This window comes from Etheostoma spectabile, chromosome 5 (assembly GCF_008692095.1).
Source record: "Etheostoma spectabile isolate EspeVRDwgs_2016 chromosome 5, UIUC_Espe_1.0, whole genome shotgun sequence".
Lineage (NCBI taxonomy): Eukaryota > Metazoa > Chordata > Actinopteri > Perciformes > Percidae > Etheostoma > Etheostoma spectabile.
The window spans coordinates 9,318,503-9,338,183 of NC_045737.1; the positions used below are offsets into that span (position 1 = coordinate 9,318,503).

At 39.4% G+C, this 19,681-nt stretch overlaps 1 protein-coding gene across 1 annotated transcript in view; it reads left to right on the plus strand.

Annotated features, from left to right (window-relative positions):
- Nucleotides 1-891: 891 nt before the first annotated feature.
- Nucleotides 892-19,681, plus strand: part of iqgap2 (IQ motif containing GTPase activating protein 2) — a 35,404-nt gene continuing 16,614 nt past the window's right edge. Inside the window, 14 exon segments of the mRNA XM_032516167.1 lie at nucleotides 892-1,234; nucleotides 3,960-4,059; nucleotides 10,140-10,296; nucleotides 11,247-11,324; nucleotides 12,400-12,476; nucleotides 14,560-14,627; nucleotides 15,390-15,503; nucleotides 15,611-15,789; nucleotides 16,693-16,780; nucleotides 17,012-17,175; nucleotides 17,814-17,901; nucleotides 18,189-18,352; nucleotides 18,499-18,659; nucleotides 19,468-19,592. Coding sequence (XP_032372058.1) covers nucleotides 1,189-1,234; nucleotides 3,960-4,059; nucleotides 10,140-10,296; nucleotides 11,247-11,324; nucleotides 12,400-12,476; nucleotides 14,560-14,627; nucleotides 15,390-15,503; nucleotides 15,611-15,789; nucleotides 16,693-16,780; nucleotides 17,012-17,175; nucleotides 17,814-17,901; nucleotides 18,189-18,352; nucleotides 18,499-18,659; nucleotides 19,468-19,592 — 1,609 coding nt within the window. The 5' untranslated portion in view covers nucleotides 892-1,188.

A 19,681-nucleotide genomic window follows, 5' to 3' on the forward strand; every position in this document is an offset into this window, starting at 1 on the left:
TATTTGCAAAATGATGCCCCTGTGAATATTGTTAGAAACATAAAACACAGGGATTGCAGACTGTGCTGCTTTTGAACATGTATACAATAAAAGCTATGTTCTCTAGCAAATCATGCTGTGCTTTTATTTCACAACCCCAAACCTTAGAATAAATTGAATCTCCATATTCACATATAAACACTATTTGACTGTATTAACCGGTATGAGTCTACATTACTGCACTTACCTGCTGTATAGACATTTGCACCAAGACTGAGTTCTAACTTTGCATCAGAGAAATGGTTCTAATATTTAGTATACCAGAGATTAAGTAGATAAAATAGTAGAAGCACCTCTCAGTATGTTAGGAATTTGAGTGTAAGTGTATGCAGAAAAACGCACACAGTATGATGTTCCCTGTGGTATCTCCATTGATAATCTTAAACTAATGCTGCTATCTAGTGGATGAATCTAGGTATTGAAATTATTTACTGACTATAAAACATACTCTGACAAATCAAGACGCGTTGAATTCTATTATGCAAGACAATCATATTTTTAAACATGTCAACAACAGCCTTGTAGTTCAACGTGTCTTGCATAAAATAAAAAAGCACGAGGACAACATATAAAACCCCCTCAAGGCAGTATAAAAAAGGCACACGAAAATAATATGCATAAAGAGTAAAATAAAATAGAGGATATAAATAAGCTTACATTACAACAGATAGAACAGAAGAATAAAGTCACAGTGAAAGGTATTAGTGCAGCAGGTACTGTGGGCCTAGTGGTGTGATCGCTGTCTATGGGTGTGACGGCACCATTTCCCGAGTGGCCGTGAATGCAGCATGAGCCACCTATTGACCAGCAGGTGGTGCAAGGTGCTAAATCTCCATCTCTTGTCCCGTTAATCATTTCACTACAGAGTTCAGCGGCGGTTAGATTACACCAACACTTAGTTCAGGAGTCAAGCCAAAGAAGTGCACACCATGGGGATTGTCTGCCGCAAGTTACAGTTGGCGCATTAATGAAACTTTTGAAGACTGTTGTTCCTCATTTCGGCATTTTTGTCATTAAGCTAACATTACACCGGCTATTTTATTCATAACAATATACCCCGAGAGGCGCGGCTGGTTGCTGTAACATTAGTTTGTAGGTTGAAGTTATTTTCAGTTCAGACGAGTTCAAAAGTGGAGGAAACGAGGCAAGATGTACAATGAAGAAACCGCAACTCTACACAAGCCACGCTATGGAAGTAAGTAACATTTTTTTCTAACGGGTTTCTCTCTTAGCATAGCGCGTTTACTCCTGTGTTTGCTTGGTTACGAGGGGCAGAGGATTAAAACGTTAGAAGCTAACGTCAGGTGCCTTCACGTGGATGTTTGATGAGCAACAGGTGGTTCAGCAGCACCTGGCTGCTCCACTGAACAGCAGAATACCTAGCTAGGTGTATCAATACCTGACAATATGGCAATGTTGAAACGAAATGTAGTCAGAGAAGAACGAGAGTGAACAAACTGTCAATACAATTTTTTTAGCGATACCGTGGTAAGTTCAGGGTCCAAGTTGTATTTTGTGGCTTGGGTGTTGCAAACGCACCTAAAATTTGACTCCGTGCCTTTTTGAATTGTATTTTACCCTCAAAGTGCCACCAAGTCCACCACAGTGATTATTCATCTATTTCTTTAATGGCGGTGGCTAGCATATCAGCCTGTCTACACACGACATTTTGTCTCAGGTTAACCATTAACCTGGAATTTTGTTGCTGTTGAGAAATAGGCTAACGTACTCCATCAGTAGTCCTATGTTAAGAATGTCACTGAGCTGATATAAAAAAAACATCTAAAGTCTGCAAAATACTTCACTAAGTTAGTTAACTGTATCTTGTCACTGACTTGTGGGCAAAGTGCAACTTTAAAAGATACCACCATTCAATGATGTCATCAATGCAATCTTTTTGCCTTTGAATTGTATTGACCAACTCTGTCTTGCATGCAGAGGCCACCCTATCTTATGCTGTGTAGATGAATGTTTTGCAATTGTGTATCCAAAAGAAGTGTAAGTCAAGTGTAAGGTGGAGCACAAATATCGAGAAGTTTGTAGCAAAGACTCAGATAGTGTAGTCTCAGAAAAACAACAAGCTGTCTTTTATTAGCCTTGTCATTGTGTGAAACATGCCACATGAGTAACTGCAAGCGTTTTAACTTACAAGTGCTGCTATGGGACCAAAGAAAACTCATTCCCTGGACTTATTTTCAATAAATGTCTGACTAACCTTAGTTTATGGATTTTCCTATGAAATGGATCAACCCAAAAGCGACAAAAAAACCCAGAAGGGTAGATGGAATAACCCTGCAGCTAAACAAAAGCACGAGACTTAATCATGGAGCCCATAACTCAGGTCCGGTGATCCTGTCACACACAAAGGCAACAAAGCCATCCTGAGGGTTAAATATAACGCTCAGTGCAAGAGTGCAGACAGGCTCTTCCAGGAAGTGTGCGAGTGAGTCAGTAGAGGTAGTGTGTAATGGCTGCACTGGGGCTGTTCTACCTCTGAGATGAGTGTTCATCCATGTCACAGCTGCACAGCTGGGCCACTGATCTATGGTTGGATGACCAGATACTGTGCTCATGAGGCGTTAGGGCATTTCACCCAATAGGCTGGACACCCCATTTTGTGTGTGTGTGTGTATATGTAGTGTTTGGCATGTGTTTCATCTCACACGTGAGTATTATGTCAAGCCTCTATTGAGACCTAGTGAACGGATATCTATGCAGGTGGCTGATGAATAGGCAGAATTTAACCGAGAGCGCCTGAGAGGTTTAAAAGATTCCGGCTAGCCCCGTAGAGGCAAGGTTGACTTGGATGTACTGTATATGCTTGTGTCATGATGTCATGGACTCCAGATTGCAGTTCCAAACTCAATAAATAAGATATACAATTTACAGGGATAAAATGCTACAAAACACATCCACACTAAATTAGAACTACAGATCTCCAACTGATGAATTGGAATGTTATTCACAGCTAAATTTATTTTATTTATTTAAACTGGCCTCGGCAGACAGTAGCGTAAAAGGCTAGAATAATCTTTTGCCTTCCTCGTGGGCATTGGGATTAGACTGTTTAGGCTAATATATCAACTGGTTTAACGAGTTTAACTTCAGACCATCACAGAGTTAGCAGTAATATTGATATAATCCACATAGAGCCGATAGACTGACTCTGACTCATTGGTACACACAACGGTATGTGTATTTTTCAGTCTTACCTGATGTCCTACATACTAGTACACAAGGTGAAACCTCAGCCGGCTGTAATCAAACCCAGGACGTGGTGCTTGGTCCGGTGGGAGAAAACTTGGTTTTAAAACTGAGGCCCCGGGTCGGAGATTGTCCCTTTAACCATCCAGAAATAAAGAGATTTGGTTGGATTAGAGTAGGGTAAGAAGCGTTGGGGGGAGGAGATCTCATTAAGCTGCAGGTAAAGGTCTACTCTCAGCAGAAGTCACTTGTCAGTCGGGCACCCCGCCACTTTGACAAGGCCATTTCATCTGCCTCAGACAAGAGTTCATTGGGGCATGGGATGTAGTACAGGTTTCAAAGGGCCATTCTCACAAATCAAATCTCACCTGTCAAAATAAGATCCCTTCAACAAAAACGATCTTTGGTTGTATTGTACCTAACCATCTTGCGTGTTTGTGTAGATGAATAAGATGGACGCGTAGAATATCTAAATTGTTTACGTTTTTCTACTACACACACAAAAGGTTCAGGCTCATTTAATGCTTTCTACATATTTTTATGTGATTTTCGTTTACAGATCATTTGCCATAGTGTGACATATATCAAATCTTATAAAATATACTTTTAATATCATGATAGTCATTTTGCCCAGTCCTGCTGTAATCAGTGTGATCAATAAAAAAGCACACCACACTTGTATGTGACATAAACTTGAGTTTGCATGCCTATTCCAGCCATTCAGGATGATGAGAGGCTGTCAGCGGAGGAGATGGATGAGAGGAGACGACAGAACATCGCCTACGAGTACCTGTGTCATCTGGAGGAGGCCAAACGGTAAGATGGCAGGAGGAAGGGATGAAGGGAAAGAACCTTGAAGATAAGAGGAACTTAACACGCTGACAAAAGGCAACCACTTTGCTTTTATTGTGTTTACTTTGTTACATCTCAGAGAGCTCAACGGAATAGGCGGAGTAGGTGTGTTCTCGGGTCACGGGTTAGGTTTGTTTAATATTTGATCATGTTGAACAGTTTTGTATAATAAGTCTGTTTGTCTAATGAACATCGTAATGTAGATATAAAAACAGCAGGGAGTGGTTGAGAAATTAGGTGGTGGAGAGAAAGTGAAGGGAATATGATGGATGCGGAAACAAAGCAGTGTGTAATTAAATTAAATCAGCATGCATGTGAGATGATGAGACGGAGCTGTAAGCATTCATAAGAACGTGCATGATTAAGATATGGGAGCTGCTGACTGAGTGGAAAGAGTGTCTCTCTCTCTCTCTGTCCTAAATTGCAGAAATAATCATGTTCATTTTCACAGTAGGTTTAGTTTTTTCCAATTGCTTGCAATGCTTTTCACAAGATTCTTTAAAAAAGTTAGTTATTCTAGAGGCAGCATTAACCTGATGAAAACTTGCTTGTGAGGTGCCTGAGCAAAACTAAAACCACTTCCTGTCTTCTTGACAAGGGCATCCATCGGAGCAGGAAGGAACAGAGTGTGATCATGCCTGTCTTTTAACACAATGTTTTTGTGAAAATCTCACCCAGTCGCATAAAGATTGATTTCCAAGATTTATAATTGATGTGGGAACCTACTCTAGCACTGTGTAGCCTAGTGGTAATTCAGCAAGCATGCTTCTTCTTGGGACATGCTTTGAGCGTGTGCAGCCTCATTTACATCAGCATTTCCTGACAGATTATTGTTTGACAACTGAACTTGCACTTTGACTCAGTAAAGACTATTTGATAACCTACAATATCTGCTTATGTCACAGGATTATAAGGGTATACAAGGGCAGGTAGGCTAGACAAAGCACAGATTCAGTCACCTATAATCATCGGGCAATGCCTACATTATCACACATTTTCCTTTTTGTAGTGTGCTCAAAATCTTTAGTGGAAGACTAGCTCACCTGAGGCCGTTTAAGGAAACCGTTGCTTTAGAAACCCTCCACAGGCAACCTCAAAATCACCGCTTTTTAACTCATACAAAACATGCTCACACTTTCACTTTCTAGCTTCGTGTTCCATCGAGTTGCTGCTAACCTCTCTACACTCATGTCAGTAGTGGACTGGAACCTCTATTCTGGGAAAGGTGTCAAATTAGATTAGGATTAAGACAGCTGCTAATGAAGCTGTCAACCTCAGAGAGCATATGGTTAGGTTCTGCTCCCCAGGGCCAGGAGTCAGCACTCACTGAAACAAGGCAACTATGTAGAAGTAACTCTTTTAGTACACTTGACTTATGATCTTACAAGACTGTGTGTGTGTGTGTGTGTGTGTGTGTGTGTGTGTGTGTGTGTGTGTGTGTGTGTGTGTGTGTGTGTGTGTGTGTGTGTGTGTGTGTGTGTGTGTGTGTGTGTGTGTGTGTGTGTGTGTGTGTGTGTGTGTGTGTGTGTGTGTGTGTGTGTGTGTGTGTGTGTGTGTGTGTGTGTGTGTGTGTGTGTGTGTGGTGTGTGTGTGTGTGTGTGTGTGTGTGTGTGTGTGTGTGTGTGGTGTGTGTGTAGGATATTAGCCTACATTTTTGTTTTTAGGCACACCCTACCTAACCACAATGCTAAATTTCTCTGATTCAACACAGGCACCCATGCAAAAACAAACTTATGACCAGCATGACTAAGCTACATGACGCAAGCCTTCAGAAGACACTTTATGTAGTCAGAAATACTGTAGCTGAAAGCAAAGGAGTGTAGCTCACTACTCATGTGTTGACATGGGACAGATTTAGGTTCCAGAGCCCAGAAGGCTGTTTTTGTTTTGCCCGCAGATTGGACAATGACAGGAAGGCCTGCTTTGGAGGGTTGTAAACAGGAGTGCTAGCCTGTCCTACTTCAGGAGACAAGTTCTCCCAACATTGTTTTAAGTACAGGAAGTGAAGTTTCACAGAAGAGCTCTCTTACCCCTGCAGGATGTTCCTTTTGACTATGTTCCCGCCAAACAGAGATCCTTTTTGCCCCCTCAGTTATCTTCACTATCATCTGCATTTGATCTCCATTTATATGTGACTTCTATGGAGATATGAAAGTAAAAATATAAGGTCGATTTTCTTGATTTTGATTTGCATTACTTCTTAGCCCTGGTTGGGCTTAGCCACTCTATGTTACGTATACATGTCTGGTTGTGTGAGCACACTTTTGTGTTGCTCCGTATCAGTTTCATAGTCATTTAGTGCCAAAGAGGCGTTTTCTGACATGCAACCTCATGTGCGCGTTAAGGGTTAACTGATAGTGATATAATCTGCTTGATAGCAGGCCAAAAAATGCCTGCTTGATATAAATGACTGCTATTTTAAGTTTGACTAACAATTATTTTCTCAATTAATTACAGAATATTTTATATTTTTATGTAGTCCACAACCCCAAAATATAAAATTAACAATAATGTATATATGACATTACATACCTAATGACTAGGAAAGGCACCACATTTTCGCAATGCTTGTCACTTTTGCTTTATTATTTACTCAAACAATTGTAACTTTCTGTCACTCGACTTAACAATTAATCAAGTAATCGATGCAGCTCTATTTAAGTTTACCCATTGCATGGCTTCAAATCTTTAATAAAGGGTTGGAGAGCCAGATAGTTATTTCTTGATCCCTATTACATCAACTTGAGCTTTGGCCAGAGCCTGTAAACTAATGCATTCCTCACGTGGGAATATATTATTTTTTATTATAAAGAAGCAGCTTATTTGGCTTTTTCTAATATCAACCACTTTTACAATTGAGGAGAGAAGTAGTAGTATAGCCAAATGCAGTGGCAATCTGTACTTAACATTTTATAAAACACTGAAATAAGGTTCTTCTTGCATAATCTACAGCATCAGTTGATTGGTTTACGAGGATACTTTATTCCCTTAAGGTGCCTAACCTACACTCTCCCTTGGGTTTGTGTTGACAGTGCATGATGTGTTGTGGTTGTCCTTCAATGTGCTGACACACATTTTGGAAGACTGAATCCTTTGAGCGCCCACACGACCTTAATTAACTTAAACAAGAAGTCTGTGTGCATGCATGTGGGAGGGAGAGCTTTATTGCTTACAGGCGGAAAGGTAGAAGCTGTTGGTATGAATGAACCCATAAACAAAAATAAGGAAGCTAAATCACTAAGCACTGTACACTGCCTTTGGCAAAGGATAATGCGCAAAAAGGTAAAAACTTAACACATAAGCGGATTGTTTTTTTTGGGGTTGAACCACTCAAAAAGAGGTGTGTCCATGAAGCTATAGTAAATATGTTGTCACTTCCAGGCGGTAAGATAATGTGTAACAGATTTTCAGACCATGATGATTCACCATGCTCACAAATCATTTACTAGCTGTTTTGGAAAAGACTTTTCCTAACATCTCTGGAAATAGTCTGGCAGAGACGGCTAAGAAGCCACTCCTGAACCTTTCAAAGGAAATACATAAATTTGAAAGAAGGTCAACATTATTTTAACATGCACCAGATATGCTCTGTTCAAGTGTGTCAAACATCGCTGTGATTATCCCATGTAGAGGTAAAAATCACCTTTTCTCTGAGAACACTTTATTGTCTTACAGAAGTTGGGGCTTGGCAATATATCAATAATATATTGATATCGTGATATGAGACTAGATATCGTAAAATGACACAATATACAGTGGTGCTCATAAGTTTATGAACCCATGCTAAAGTTGACTAAAAAGAGGAATAAAAAAATTATCTTTTTAGAAATGAATTTTAATCACATACACTTCATCATACCTAGAGATTGGCATGGGGTTCTTTCCATAAAATCATCTCTCAATGCAAATCAGACCAGCTATTAGGCTAACTGAAATAACACCATTCCAATCTCTATGTATGAAGTGTATGTGATGATGAGGGGCTATTTTAAATCCAAAGGCCAAGGGAACTTTATCAGGATGCATAGTATCCTGATCCATGAAATAACTGGCCTTTTAAAAGTAAAGATCTGCCTGCCTCTTTGGGAATTTAACATAGGGGTATGTTTACTTATGCCCCCTCTATTTTAAGGAAGAACATTTATTTATTCACAATACATTATTCGTTCACAAAGAAAATAGGTGTCCTTAAAGGTTGGATTTTTCCTTATTTTCTAATGAAGGCATTAAAATTAATTTCTAAAAGAATTTTTATTCTTCCTTTTTAATCAACTTTAGCATGGGTTTATAAACTTATGAGCATCACTGTAAGTGTTGTCTTTTCCTGGTTTTAAAGGCTGCATTAAAGTAAAGTGCTGTCATTTTCTGAGACTGCTGTATTATTTGCCTTTACCCACTTAGCCATTATATCTACATTACTGTTAATTATTTATAAAAATGTAATTTGTGTAATTATTTTGTGAAAGCACCAATTGGCAAGCCTGCAATATTGCTGCAATATCACTTTAAGGTATTTGGTCAAAAATATCATATTTCATATTTTCTCCATGTCTTGTAGATTTGAAACTCATAAACCTTCACCAGTGATCACTGAGGCTTTAGACTACTGGAAGTAGCATTACATATCTTGCTCATTTACTGTTAACCTTTTTTTACCTCACATTGTCCATTTAACAAATACGCCTGACCTTCTTATGCAGTCCCAAAAATTGCAATTCCACAGCCCCCTTCCTAAAGCATGCTGGGCTCAGTGTGGGTGCTGCCTGTTACAATGCCCAGTTCTCACATTGGCCTACATTGCTCTGTTTAACCAAAAAACATTTCAGTTAATTATAGCAGCGCTGACATAATTAATAAATATTGTACATCTGGAGTTGGGTAGCCCTGTGTTATCCTTTAACACGCAGCAAGCCATTTAATGGTAAATGTTTGTTTAAGGCTGAAGTTGAAATGCTCTTGTTATTTACACACACTTTTACTATTTAATAAATTCAATGATTTTGCTACTCAGTAGACAGTGTCATCAGTATCTACAGTTGATCCCATAGAAATCAACAACCTTATGAGGTCATAAGGGGCAAGGTTACTTCCCCTTTCTCTGCTTTGCCTGCTCAGAGAAGTCTTCTCCTTCTTCTCTCCTCCTCCTCAAAAGCTACAGACTCACAAATGGCACATACTAAGGAAAGCTCATTGTGGGACTGGCTGTAGTGGCTGTAATTCTGCACCAAGGCTGAATTATGGGAAAGAGACTTCAGATACAGTATTAGGGGCCACTAAGGTCTATATAAAAGCATTCAAAGAGCACCATGTCATGGGGCCTTTTTAAAGGTTGTATATTCACTAACTTTGAAATAAAATCATATGCATACTGTATAATCATAGACAAAGTTGTCAGAAGCTTTCCATACAGAGCTTTTTCCCTATGTTACTGTAATGTAGATGACATGAATAACAGCAAGGCATTAGTTTTTAATCATAAATTTGTGTGTTCTTGGCCTGTTTTTAGTTTTTGCTTGGATTGGAAGGGCAGCATGTGTAGGAAAAGCCATGATTGACAATTATTGACGCCTCATGCGTCAATAATCATGCAATTTATGAGGTGGCTGAATGCCTGAATGTAGTCACGACTACATTCAGGCATTCAGCCACCTATTAGGGTAAACGGAGATGACACCATAGAATGCTGCTTAGTATTATAGAGAAGCCTGACTTGTAAATGATCCTGGTGATTTCATTGGAAATCTAGTCAGTCACTTAGATGAGTTGAGCTCCTACTGTACATACCTAATACTGTTGAGAGTAGTTTCTTCTCATCTTTATTCATATTCATATAAGCTATAAGAGCAATAGTTTAAAAGATGTTATCCACTGCTCAGCTTAATGCCATGAACATGCTTGCTTAGATTTTAATTAGTAATGTATTCAGAATGTCATAACTTCTTTTGAAACCGGTTTTCCACTGAGGTCAGTTGGTTTGAAAGAGTTGAACACTAGATACTTATGAGAACCCTGTGCCTGCTGAAGTTGATATTGTGTACTCTCAGATGGATGGAGGCCTGCCTAGAAGAGGACTTGCCTCCTACCACAGAACTGGAGGAGGGACTGAGGAATGGTGTCTACCTGGGCAAACTTGCCAACTTTTTTGCCCCCAAAATGGTATCTGAGAAAAGGATCTACGACAGAGATCAGGCCCGCTTTAAGGTACACCTTCATCCATTTGCATTTGTAGTATAGTTGTACTACATTTGAATTTCCCCCAGCTTACATCATAGCAGACAGGAAGACTATTTCTAGGTCTTTAAGGCAATTCCTGACAGTTTTACACAGGAAAGGGAGAAAGCTGGCAGGCAAGTGTTAGGGCCTACTACAAATATGTCTGAGAAAAATGTTTAGCTTGACCTTGAGCTTAACGTTATTTATATTTGACAAATTGTTAACAAACCTTATCAGTACATAGGCTACATAGCCCAACAAAACATTTTTTTAAACATAAATTAAATGTAAAAACATTACAAAAGTGATGACATATTAATATATTGTTAATATTAATAATACTAATACATTGTGTGTTGTCCTTGTTTTTAGCTGTATGTTGATATCTGTGTATGTGCTTTGTAGTTACGAGGAAAAGCCAGAGTCAAATTCTTTGTGTGGCTTTACACTTACTTGGCCATTAAAGCAGATTCTGATTCTATTTTATCCTGGAAGTACACTGCTTTGATTAAGTTAAAATATTTGTCAATCCTCTGTGCCGTGAGGCTAGGCTACTCACACAAGCCAGTAGCTCAAATGACGATGACTGGGCTGTGTGTAGGCTTCGAAACTGCTGGTCATCTCTAATGCCATGAACTCCATGTCTTTGTTAATGCTTTGGTTATCAAGGACTGAGTCTTGCTGGTGGCGGTTTATGTCACTGATCTTTCTCGGACATGGTGTAATACAATACGCAGCCAACATTTTATTTTACTGTAAACAAACTACACGTTTGCATGCCACCCTTTTAACCTCTTAGGTGATGCGTCATGTTCTGCAGATAAATCGGTGCATCCTTACTTTGTCAGGTTGCAGTGGTAGTTTTTAGCAATTTCTCTGCATTTTCTAATAATAATATGGACACATTTATTTGTCTGTGCTACTATTTTTATTTTTAGAGCAAAGGGCTGCACTTCAGACACACCGACAACACTGTGCAATGGCTCAGAGCCATGGAGTCAGTAGGTCTACCCAAGGTAAGGGGCTTGCACAACAAACAAACAAACCTGACAGAGAGATCCTGTTAAAATGATGCTTTGCAACAAAAAAAAGGCATCCCCTGTGTTCATTGGCTCAGGGTTGGTACATATTCAGTAATATTAGACGTCAGACACCATCTTTTAAGCTACAACTAAGACAGAGTAGAATCCATCCCACCAGTAGATTCTTAAACTAGGAGATTACTCACTCACTCACTCACTCACTCACTCACCACATACACACACTTCATCCACCTGTAAGAATGTAAGATTAAATTGTAACTGTATCAACCTCATGATATGACACAAAAGACTTCACGGAGGTGTATCCTGCAAATGAAAATGGGGTCAAATTGATATTCACTTTTCTCTGTGCGGCCCTTTAGGATCGTCTTTATAGTAATTTATTTAGTAGTTCTTTATTAATAGCCTTTTTTGAAAATGTCACTCTGATAACATAACCTTATCCATAGGTTTCTCTATTATACCATCCATGTTTTTAGCAAAGCCATGCTGTTGAGAGTATTATTCAGCTGTGCTGTGACATGATTATAGTAAATATGTGTATGATGTCACATATTTGTTAGGAAAGGCTACCCAAGTTTTTTTAGGATTAAGTAAATATCTGTAAGATGCCTGTTTGGGGAAAAAAGTGGACAACCAAATATGTACAATAAAGGGGCAGATAAACATCATAAGCACCAATAAAATGAAATGAAATAAAATAAAATGCAGGACAACTCGATTGCACTGCAATAAATACTACACCTGTGAAGCTTGTAACCCTCAGTATTGTGGAACTGATGCCAGTGACTGGTGGTGAACTCTGTGGTAATGGAAATGATGTGCTTCACAAAGGTAACATTTATTGAAGTGCTGGAATTGCATTATATTTTACAGATATTATTATGATGATTATGTCCACCCCTTGCAACTTGTCATCAATCTACAGGTTAAAATGTGATGAAACATTCTTATGGAAATTGTGCTCCCGTTTGGCTGCAGCAGAACAAAGAGTGTCAGGGCCCCGATAAAAGAAGAGCAACTAATATATAGTGCTTTCTGCTTTCAGATTTTCTATCCTGAAACGACAGATGTGTACGATCGCAAAAACATGCCTAAGGTGGTGTACTGCATACACGCGCTGAGGTAAGAATAAAAAGGTTCAAAAACAGTGACTTTATAGTCGTCATGCATTTCTCACGTCTGATAGCAACATTCTCTTGTCTTTTTTTGTTTTCCCAATGGCAGGGTACACACCTGAATGTTGCGTGCAATTTCACTTCCAAGAATTAAAGTTAGTTAGTTAGTTAGAATTAAACTATGCGTTAATCGGAGGTTTAGATTTAGCAAGAATTGCAGTTGTCTGTAAATGTTGACTTTTTAGTTCACTTGTACTCTTTGTCACTGACGGGTTAATTTTGATTAATTTACTTTCATTCGATGGTTATGGCAGACAATGTCACACTCTTCGGTTTGACTGGTTTGAGGTTTGAGTGGTTGTTTTGCCATCCAAACAGCAGTGTACTCAAGTTACATAATTTAAGGACCGATCATATTGAGGATGGCAAATGTCTGAGACTGCTTACACTGACATTTGTATTACTCTGTGGGGTTCAGGCATGGCCTCTTTTTGTTCCCATTAAGTTCAACCTCTAATTTAAATGCTGAGAACCAAACCGTACTTAGTAAGTGATATGAAACTGGTACTGGAAATGTGATTTCTACTTGGGTATGGCAGCGTGCTTCTTGTTAAATACAGAACTTTTTAATGGTTTTTCCTAAGTAGGTCACAGCCATATTATTCTCTACAGCAATGTGCATTTAGCTATAGGCAACTATTGCTGCAAAGTTATTTTCTAGTCTCTGACTTTTTCTTAATTTATTTTTTATAAACACTTTTGATGAGCATAACCACTATCTGGACATTGCTTCTTTAACATCTATACTGCATGTAGTAAGGGGATTTCTGGCAAATTGTGGTGTTTCAGTGCTCAACTCTTTACATGTAGTCTCATCACAAAGGGTATGTTCTTTGTCATGGTTTTTTGTTTGTGAAAAATAGTGTAATACTGCAACAGAAACGTTTGTGATCTGACTATAACATGGGTGGCTGGAGAATTTCAACTTCAGGCCCTTGCTTTTTCAGTTGAGGTGACTTTAAATGAACTGAAGGGTAAATTTTATCTATCTGACCTGTCCAGTCAAACACAAATTTAGGGAGTGGTTATGTGAACTGCTTGGATTATTTTCTTTGTTGTAGTGTTTCAGTCAAGTCCTGTGAGAATTGGTTTCCTTCCCTCCTTATGCACACACGTGCTCTTCCTTCCTGCTAGTCCAGTTTGCGTCCCACAAGGACCCAGTGAATACTCTGCTTCCCTGGATACAAACAAATGCAGGAATGGAGGCAAAGAACCGGATGCTCCTGCACATTTAGTGTGGTGGAAATTTGAAATGGAACACAATGAAATGGGGAAACATTTTAAAATACTTTTGACAAAGTAGTAGAGTGGTAGGGTTTAATTTGTTGTCCAACAGGAAGAGGACAACATGAAAATAAAAAGGGGAATCCGCAGAGAGCTAGTTGCTCCAAGCTAGTCAGCTGGTTGTCAGTAACCACTGTGGCTTGTAATCAGCCACCTTCATTAATCCTGATCAGCTGTTACTATGTGTGTATTTCAGACTGAATCAGCTGCCTGCATGTTAAAACATTAGCCTTTCATAAGTGGAGTTTAGATAGTTGTGTAAAAACCTCTGCGTCCCAAGGACAGAGTGCATTTCTTGTTTACATTCTCACACACACACACACTGTGACTAAAGGGCAGAATAAGCAGCTAGTACAGCTGCTCCATTCCAAGCTGTGCTGAGGCCAGACCTGCCTTTAAATATCTATAATTCATTATCACTTATCAGGTACCCGCGGGAAGATGAAAGTTTTATGAAGTTTCCAACCACATGCTTGTTGATTTCAATGCACAGTGCACTGAGCCAGCTGCCTGCTGTCAGTATCTGCTTGTTGTAATGTGAGTCAACATTACCCCCCTGTGGTGTAAGTTTGACATGTGTGGAAACTAAAGGCCATCAGGAGCAACAATCCTGAGTTTTCTAAACACTGAAGTTTTAGTTTTATGATATTGGACTGTACAACATCAGAATGTTTCAAGCTTCTCAATGCTTCCTTGTCCTTTTTTGTGTGTAAATGTTATGGTCTAAATCTTATGGTTTATTTCAGTTTGTACCTGTACAAACTGGGCATCGCACCACAGATCCAGGACCTGCTGGGGAAAGTGGCCTTCACAGGTAACAGGAAATAAGCTTCTCCTGAAATCTTTGTATAGCATAAAAGCTCAAACGTTAAATAGAAATGTGTATAAATGCAACTATTACTGTAGAAAAATAGAAGAAACAATGAAGTTATCAATTGCGTTTAAAATGAAGGATAAATGTTTCCTCAGGGTTTTTTGAAATACTCATGTGCACGCACCTAGTGCATGTGTTTTTTTTTTTTTTTTTACTTGTTTAATTAAAAAACACAAATTAATGTTGTGTGCTCTCAAGCATATAGGATTTGATGACAATTTGTATAAACATTTGGAATTGTAAACATCTGTGATTTAGATGTTTGAATTATCCAAAATTTCAGTTCATAAAAATATCCAAATACACAAAACACCATGCATCAAAGTTTTTGACATTTGCTTGTCCTGAGTAAGCCTGAGGGTTTAGTCACATGTTTTTTGGGGGGGTTTTCAATCACTTCTGAACAGTTCCCCCGCCCCGCAATTTTAACTAACTTTAATTGAACTTTTGGGAAAATGTTTTTGTGAGGATTGACACAGTCAGTCAGTGATGAACACGTCAGATCATCAGAAAAACTGCATTGCATACCGTTGTGAAAAATAAACAAAAGATTTAGAATTGAATGGCTTTTGAAAATCATGTTCATGCATTGCCAAAACAAAAAATAAAGCAATTCATGCAGTATATCTGAGCTTTTGTTATGCTATGCTCTGTAACACCACAATTTTCCCTGCAATTACTTTATATCTGTCTGTCTTTTAGAGGAAGAGATCAGTAACATGAGGAGTGAGCTGGAAAAGTATGGAATTCAAATGCCAGCTTTCAGTAAGATTGGAGGAATCCTGGCCAATGAGCTTTCAGTGGATGAAGCTGCCTGTAAGTCCTCTGACGTACGCACTAAATCTCTGACTAATTTTGTGTTGTTTCCTAATGTCTTTTTGGCCAACACTAAAATGTTGGCACAAACACTCTGTTGTTCTCAGTGCATGCTGCTGTAATTGCCATAAATGAGGCGGTTGACAAGGGTCAGACGTCTGTGACAATGGGAGCCCTGAATAATCCTAATGCAATGCTGAGGAATACCCAGGAAGCTCTAGCCCAAGACTACCAGGACACACTGAGCCAGGCCAAGGCTCGTAAGCAAGATCAGTCCTCAGGGAGGGTGAGAAGCCTAACAAACACTTCAGTGACCTATGTCTCAATGGCATTGTTTATTTGTATAATAATGTTTGGTTCAGTAATGGCTTTTCTTTGTATTCCTATATAGAAGGCTTGATTAGAGTTTCACTGTCTTTGTAACAAAGTTTTAGTTTGTCTCTTGTCTGCTTGCTCACCTGTTCACCAATTGACAGTCAGATATTCAGTTACATAAATGTAATTTAAACATCAGTGACATTAAATTGCCATCACTTATAGAAAAAAAAAACATGACTCCACTTAGGATACTGTATGTTATGTCACGCCTGTATTCACCCATGTTGGGAACAGGGTTGCAAAGTCTGTTCTAACAGCATGTGTTGATGTATTCAGGTTGACCACAAACAGCTTTAGACTTCTGTCTTGATCTGAATGTGGTGTTGATGAACTGAAATGACAAAATAGAAGAATATAAAACATGAAGATCACATTTGAGTGATACACATAATTTAAACTTGAGTGTTGCTCTGAACCAATGTTTCTTACTGCAGTGTTATGTACTGACAACTATAACAACTGAAGAGATATCTACACTGAGGTTTGAAAGGGTTTGCCTGCACTGACTGACTCCACAAGCCTTTGCCAGCACATTCCAGTGGCTGCATTGTCAGCTGTACTTCACCAAACACAAACCCTCAGCACCATCCAGCATCTTAACTCCCATTCTCTTTACAAATACTGTACAAACGAGCCGTTCACTTCCACTTAATGGCTGAAAATGTGATATGTAAAATATGCAATATCATCAGTATGAGTGGGGGGAAAATTAATGGGACCAGGAATGAATTACAAAGCTATTTGAAATTAAAATGAAATATTCATACAGTATATACGTATGGATTTATTTTTCTTTGACTCCTTCAATTAGCGTGCCTCGATTGCTACCGAAGAAAGAGATGTTTATGAAGAGCTGCTGACTCACCAGGAGATCCAGGGCTGCATTGACTTAGTCAACAGTAAGGACTTTTCCTCCCACATGCCACTTACTCCTTTTTCCCAAAATGCTTTCAAGGAACATGAATGCATTCCTTTTTGCATGGAAAAACACCTCCTTGTACCGCATTGGTGCATTTGATGGTAATGTAGAAATTATAAAAAAGGTGCTTGTTTCAGTACTTATCTGAAAGACTTTGAAAGGAAAACACATTTTCCCTAAATTACGTGTCTTGGTTTTTTCCTGTCTCCAGTCCAGGCAGCAGAAAGGCAGGTGAATCAAGCGGTGTCGACCCAGGATGAGGCTGCTCTGTTGGCTGCACTTAGGCTTGAAGCTCTGGCTCTGCTGGGTGTTGAGGAGTCAAACAGTCGCTGGTACCTGGAGCATTTCACCACCTACTGCCAACATAAATCCAAGGTATACTGATTTGTTTCCAACTCAGCGCCTTAAGAGCCAGAGCACCTCTAATTTCTTAACTTTTTTTTTTCTCCTCTCCCTTAGTCATTTGTTGAGGGTATAAAATAAATAAGCCTGTGTACAATAATAGAATGACCAAAAGCAGTGATTGGGGGAGGGCATAGAAATTCACTGTGTTGGCAACTTACAGACCACAGTACATATTAATTGACTCAAATAAAAGTGTTTAAAGAAGTTGTGTGGAATAGGAACAAATCATACATATTTGCAGTATTGGCTTTCTAAACTGGCTAAACTGCGTTCACTAGTCAGGCAGTGAATACACTGGCTCTATTTGAAATTTTCTACTATACTAGCAGTATTACCTATCTGACCAAAATGTAGTATGCAGTATGCATACTACATAATCATAACAAAATCATAACCTGTGGTTTGCCCAAAATACCCAGCTGTTTTAGAAGAGAAAGGGAATAAAATAAAAACTCCATCTTCAGAGAAAAACTAATCGATCATCGTAACTTCAGTTGGAATGGACACCAACAGACACTTTGCCCTCCACAGCCCTGCTTTAAAACATGCTGAGTAATCATGGGATCTTAGTGGTATCTCTGTAGTGTACTCTTATCTTTGTGTTCCAGGATGGAGGCAGGGCCGTGATGGGGGACAAAGAAGAGATTCAGAGAGTTGTCAGCTCTTGTAATGACTTTGCTGAGGCAGAGAAACGAAGTAAGCACATTTTTCACTTACCATAGATGTTTATTAACACATAATCACTGGTCATTTGAAAATCACATATGTCAAAATCACTAGCTAGCTTCTCACAGCACACATGTAGAGTCTCTCTACTTTTTCATTGCACAGTACAGTTCATGATACAACTTTAATGTGGGGTTTCCAAAGGCATTTCAACATATAATTTTAGGGCAAAGAAGAAAAATGTAATTTTAACAATGACATGTCTTGCCTTGGATTATCTGCAAAACATGACTCTCTGTGATAATTTTCTTGACCAGAACTCAAGGCAGTTGCAGGGATCAATACAGCCATTCGTCTTGGCAATGCAGTGGAGACAGCGGCGGAGCTCATGAACCCTGAGGCGCAACTTCCAATTGTCTACCAAACTGCTGCCAACCTCTATCAGACTGAGCTTTTCAGTTTGCAGCTACAAGGGGGACGGGTGAGACATCCTATTTCCAATTTTGACTCTTTTACATGTGTGGACCAACATACTGATACAGTATACGGGAGGTCATTGTTATACGTCTACTGCAGTTAAATGTCGCTTCATGCATGTGAATCAGACCTTTTACTGCATGTTTTTAGTCTGGCTTGAGCCACGAGGAGCTGAGTGTAGCTGTTGAGATGCTCTCAGCTGTGGCAGTGCTGAATGAGGTGCTGGACACCAAAGACCCCCAGGCTGTGATTGAGCAACTAACAGACTCCCCTCTGGGCTTCACCAACATGGACCAAGACAACCTAAACAGGTAAAATGGCTGAGTTGTCTCTAACCTTAGACCCCGAATGGCCCTGCTGTCATGTCTATTGATGCTGGTGGTGAGTTTGTTCTCTTTTATCATTACTGTTTTGATGTTTTTGCAACTGTGTCTCGTTGAAGTATGGCAATACATTAAGCAATGAGAAGGAACAAATTAATTTTATTAAAAAGTTACATGTCTTAAAGGTCCCATGACATGTCCACATGACTAATGCTGTATCTGAAGTCTCTTTCCCATAATTCAGCCTTGGTGCAGAATTACAGCCACTACAGCCAGTCCCACAATGAGCTTTCCTTAGTATGTGCCATTTCTGAGTCTGTAGCTTTTGAGGAGGAGAGGGGGAGGATGGGGGCAAGGTGAAGGCTGGGGGTGTGGCCTTGACTAACTGCCACTTTGCTCGTTTAAAAGCCATGATGTCTCTCTCTCATGGGCGGGCCAAATTCTCTGGGTGGGGAAAAGCAGAGAAAGGGGAGGTAACCTTGCCACCTTATGACCTCATAGGGGGAAAGATTCCAGATAGGCCCATCTAAGCTTTCATTTTTTTTCAAAGGCAGAGCAGGATACCCAAGTCTCGGTGTACACCTATCACCATTTCTAACCACTGGGGGAGCATAGACAGGCTGGAGGAACGCATATAATGTTACATTTTCATGTCATGGACCTTTAAGGTTACATATGTCTCTACTGTAGGTATCTCTCCACTTTTACTTTGCTAACACTAGAATGGGCTGATGTGTAGTGGTCCATTAAATGTCATGAAACTTTGTTGAACTTCTCCATTGGACCTCTCCCTCAGGTATGCTGACACTCTAATCAAACTACGAGGCAAGGCTCTTGCCGAGGGCCAAGAGTTCCTCACCTGGAATGATGTTCAAAAATGCATCGACACAGTCAACATTCAGGTCCATGAGGAGCATGAACGTAAGAAAGTCTTATATATTTCTGGTAATGTTTAACGTTGTATAGCTTGTGGATATTGAAGTCTTTTAAGCCATCAGTTTCAAACCTTG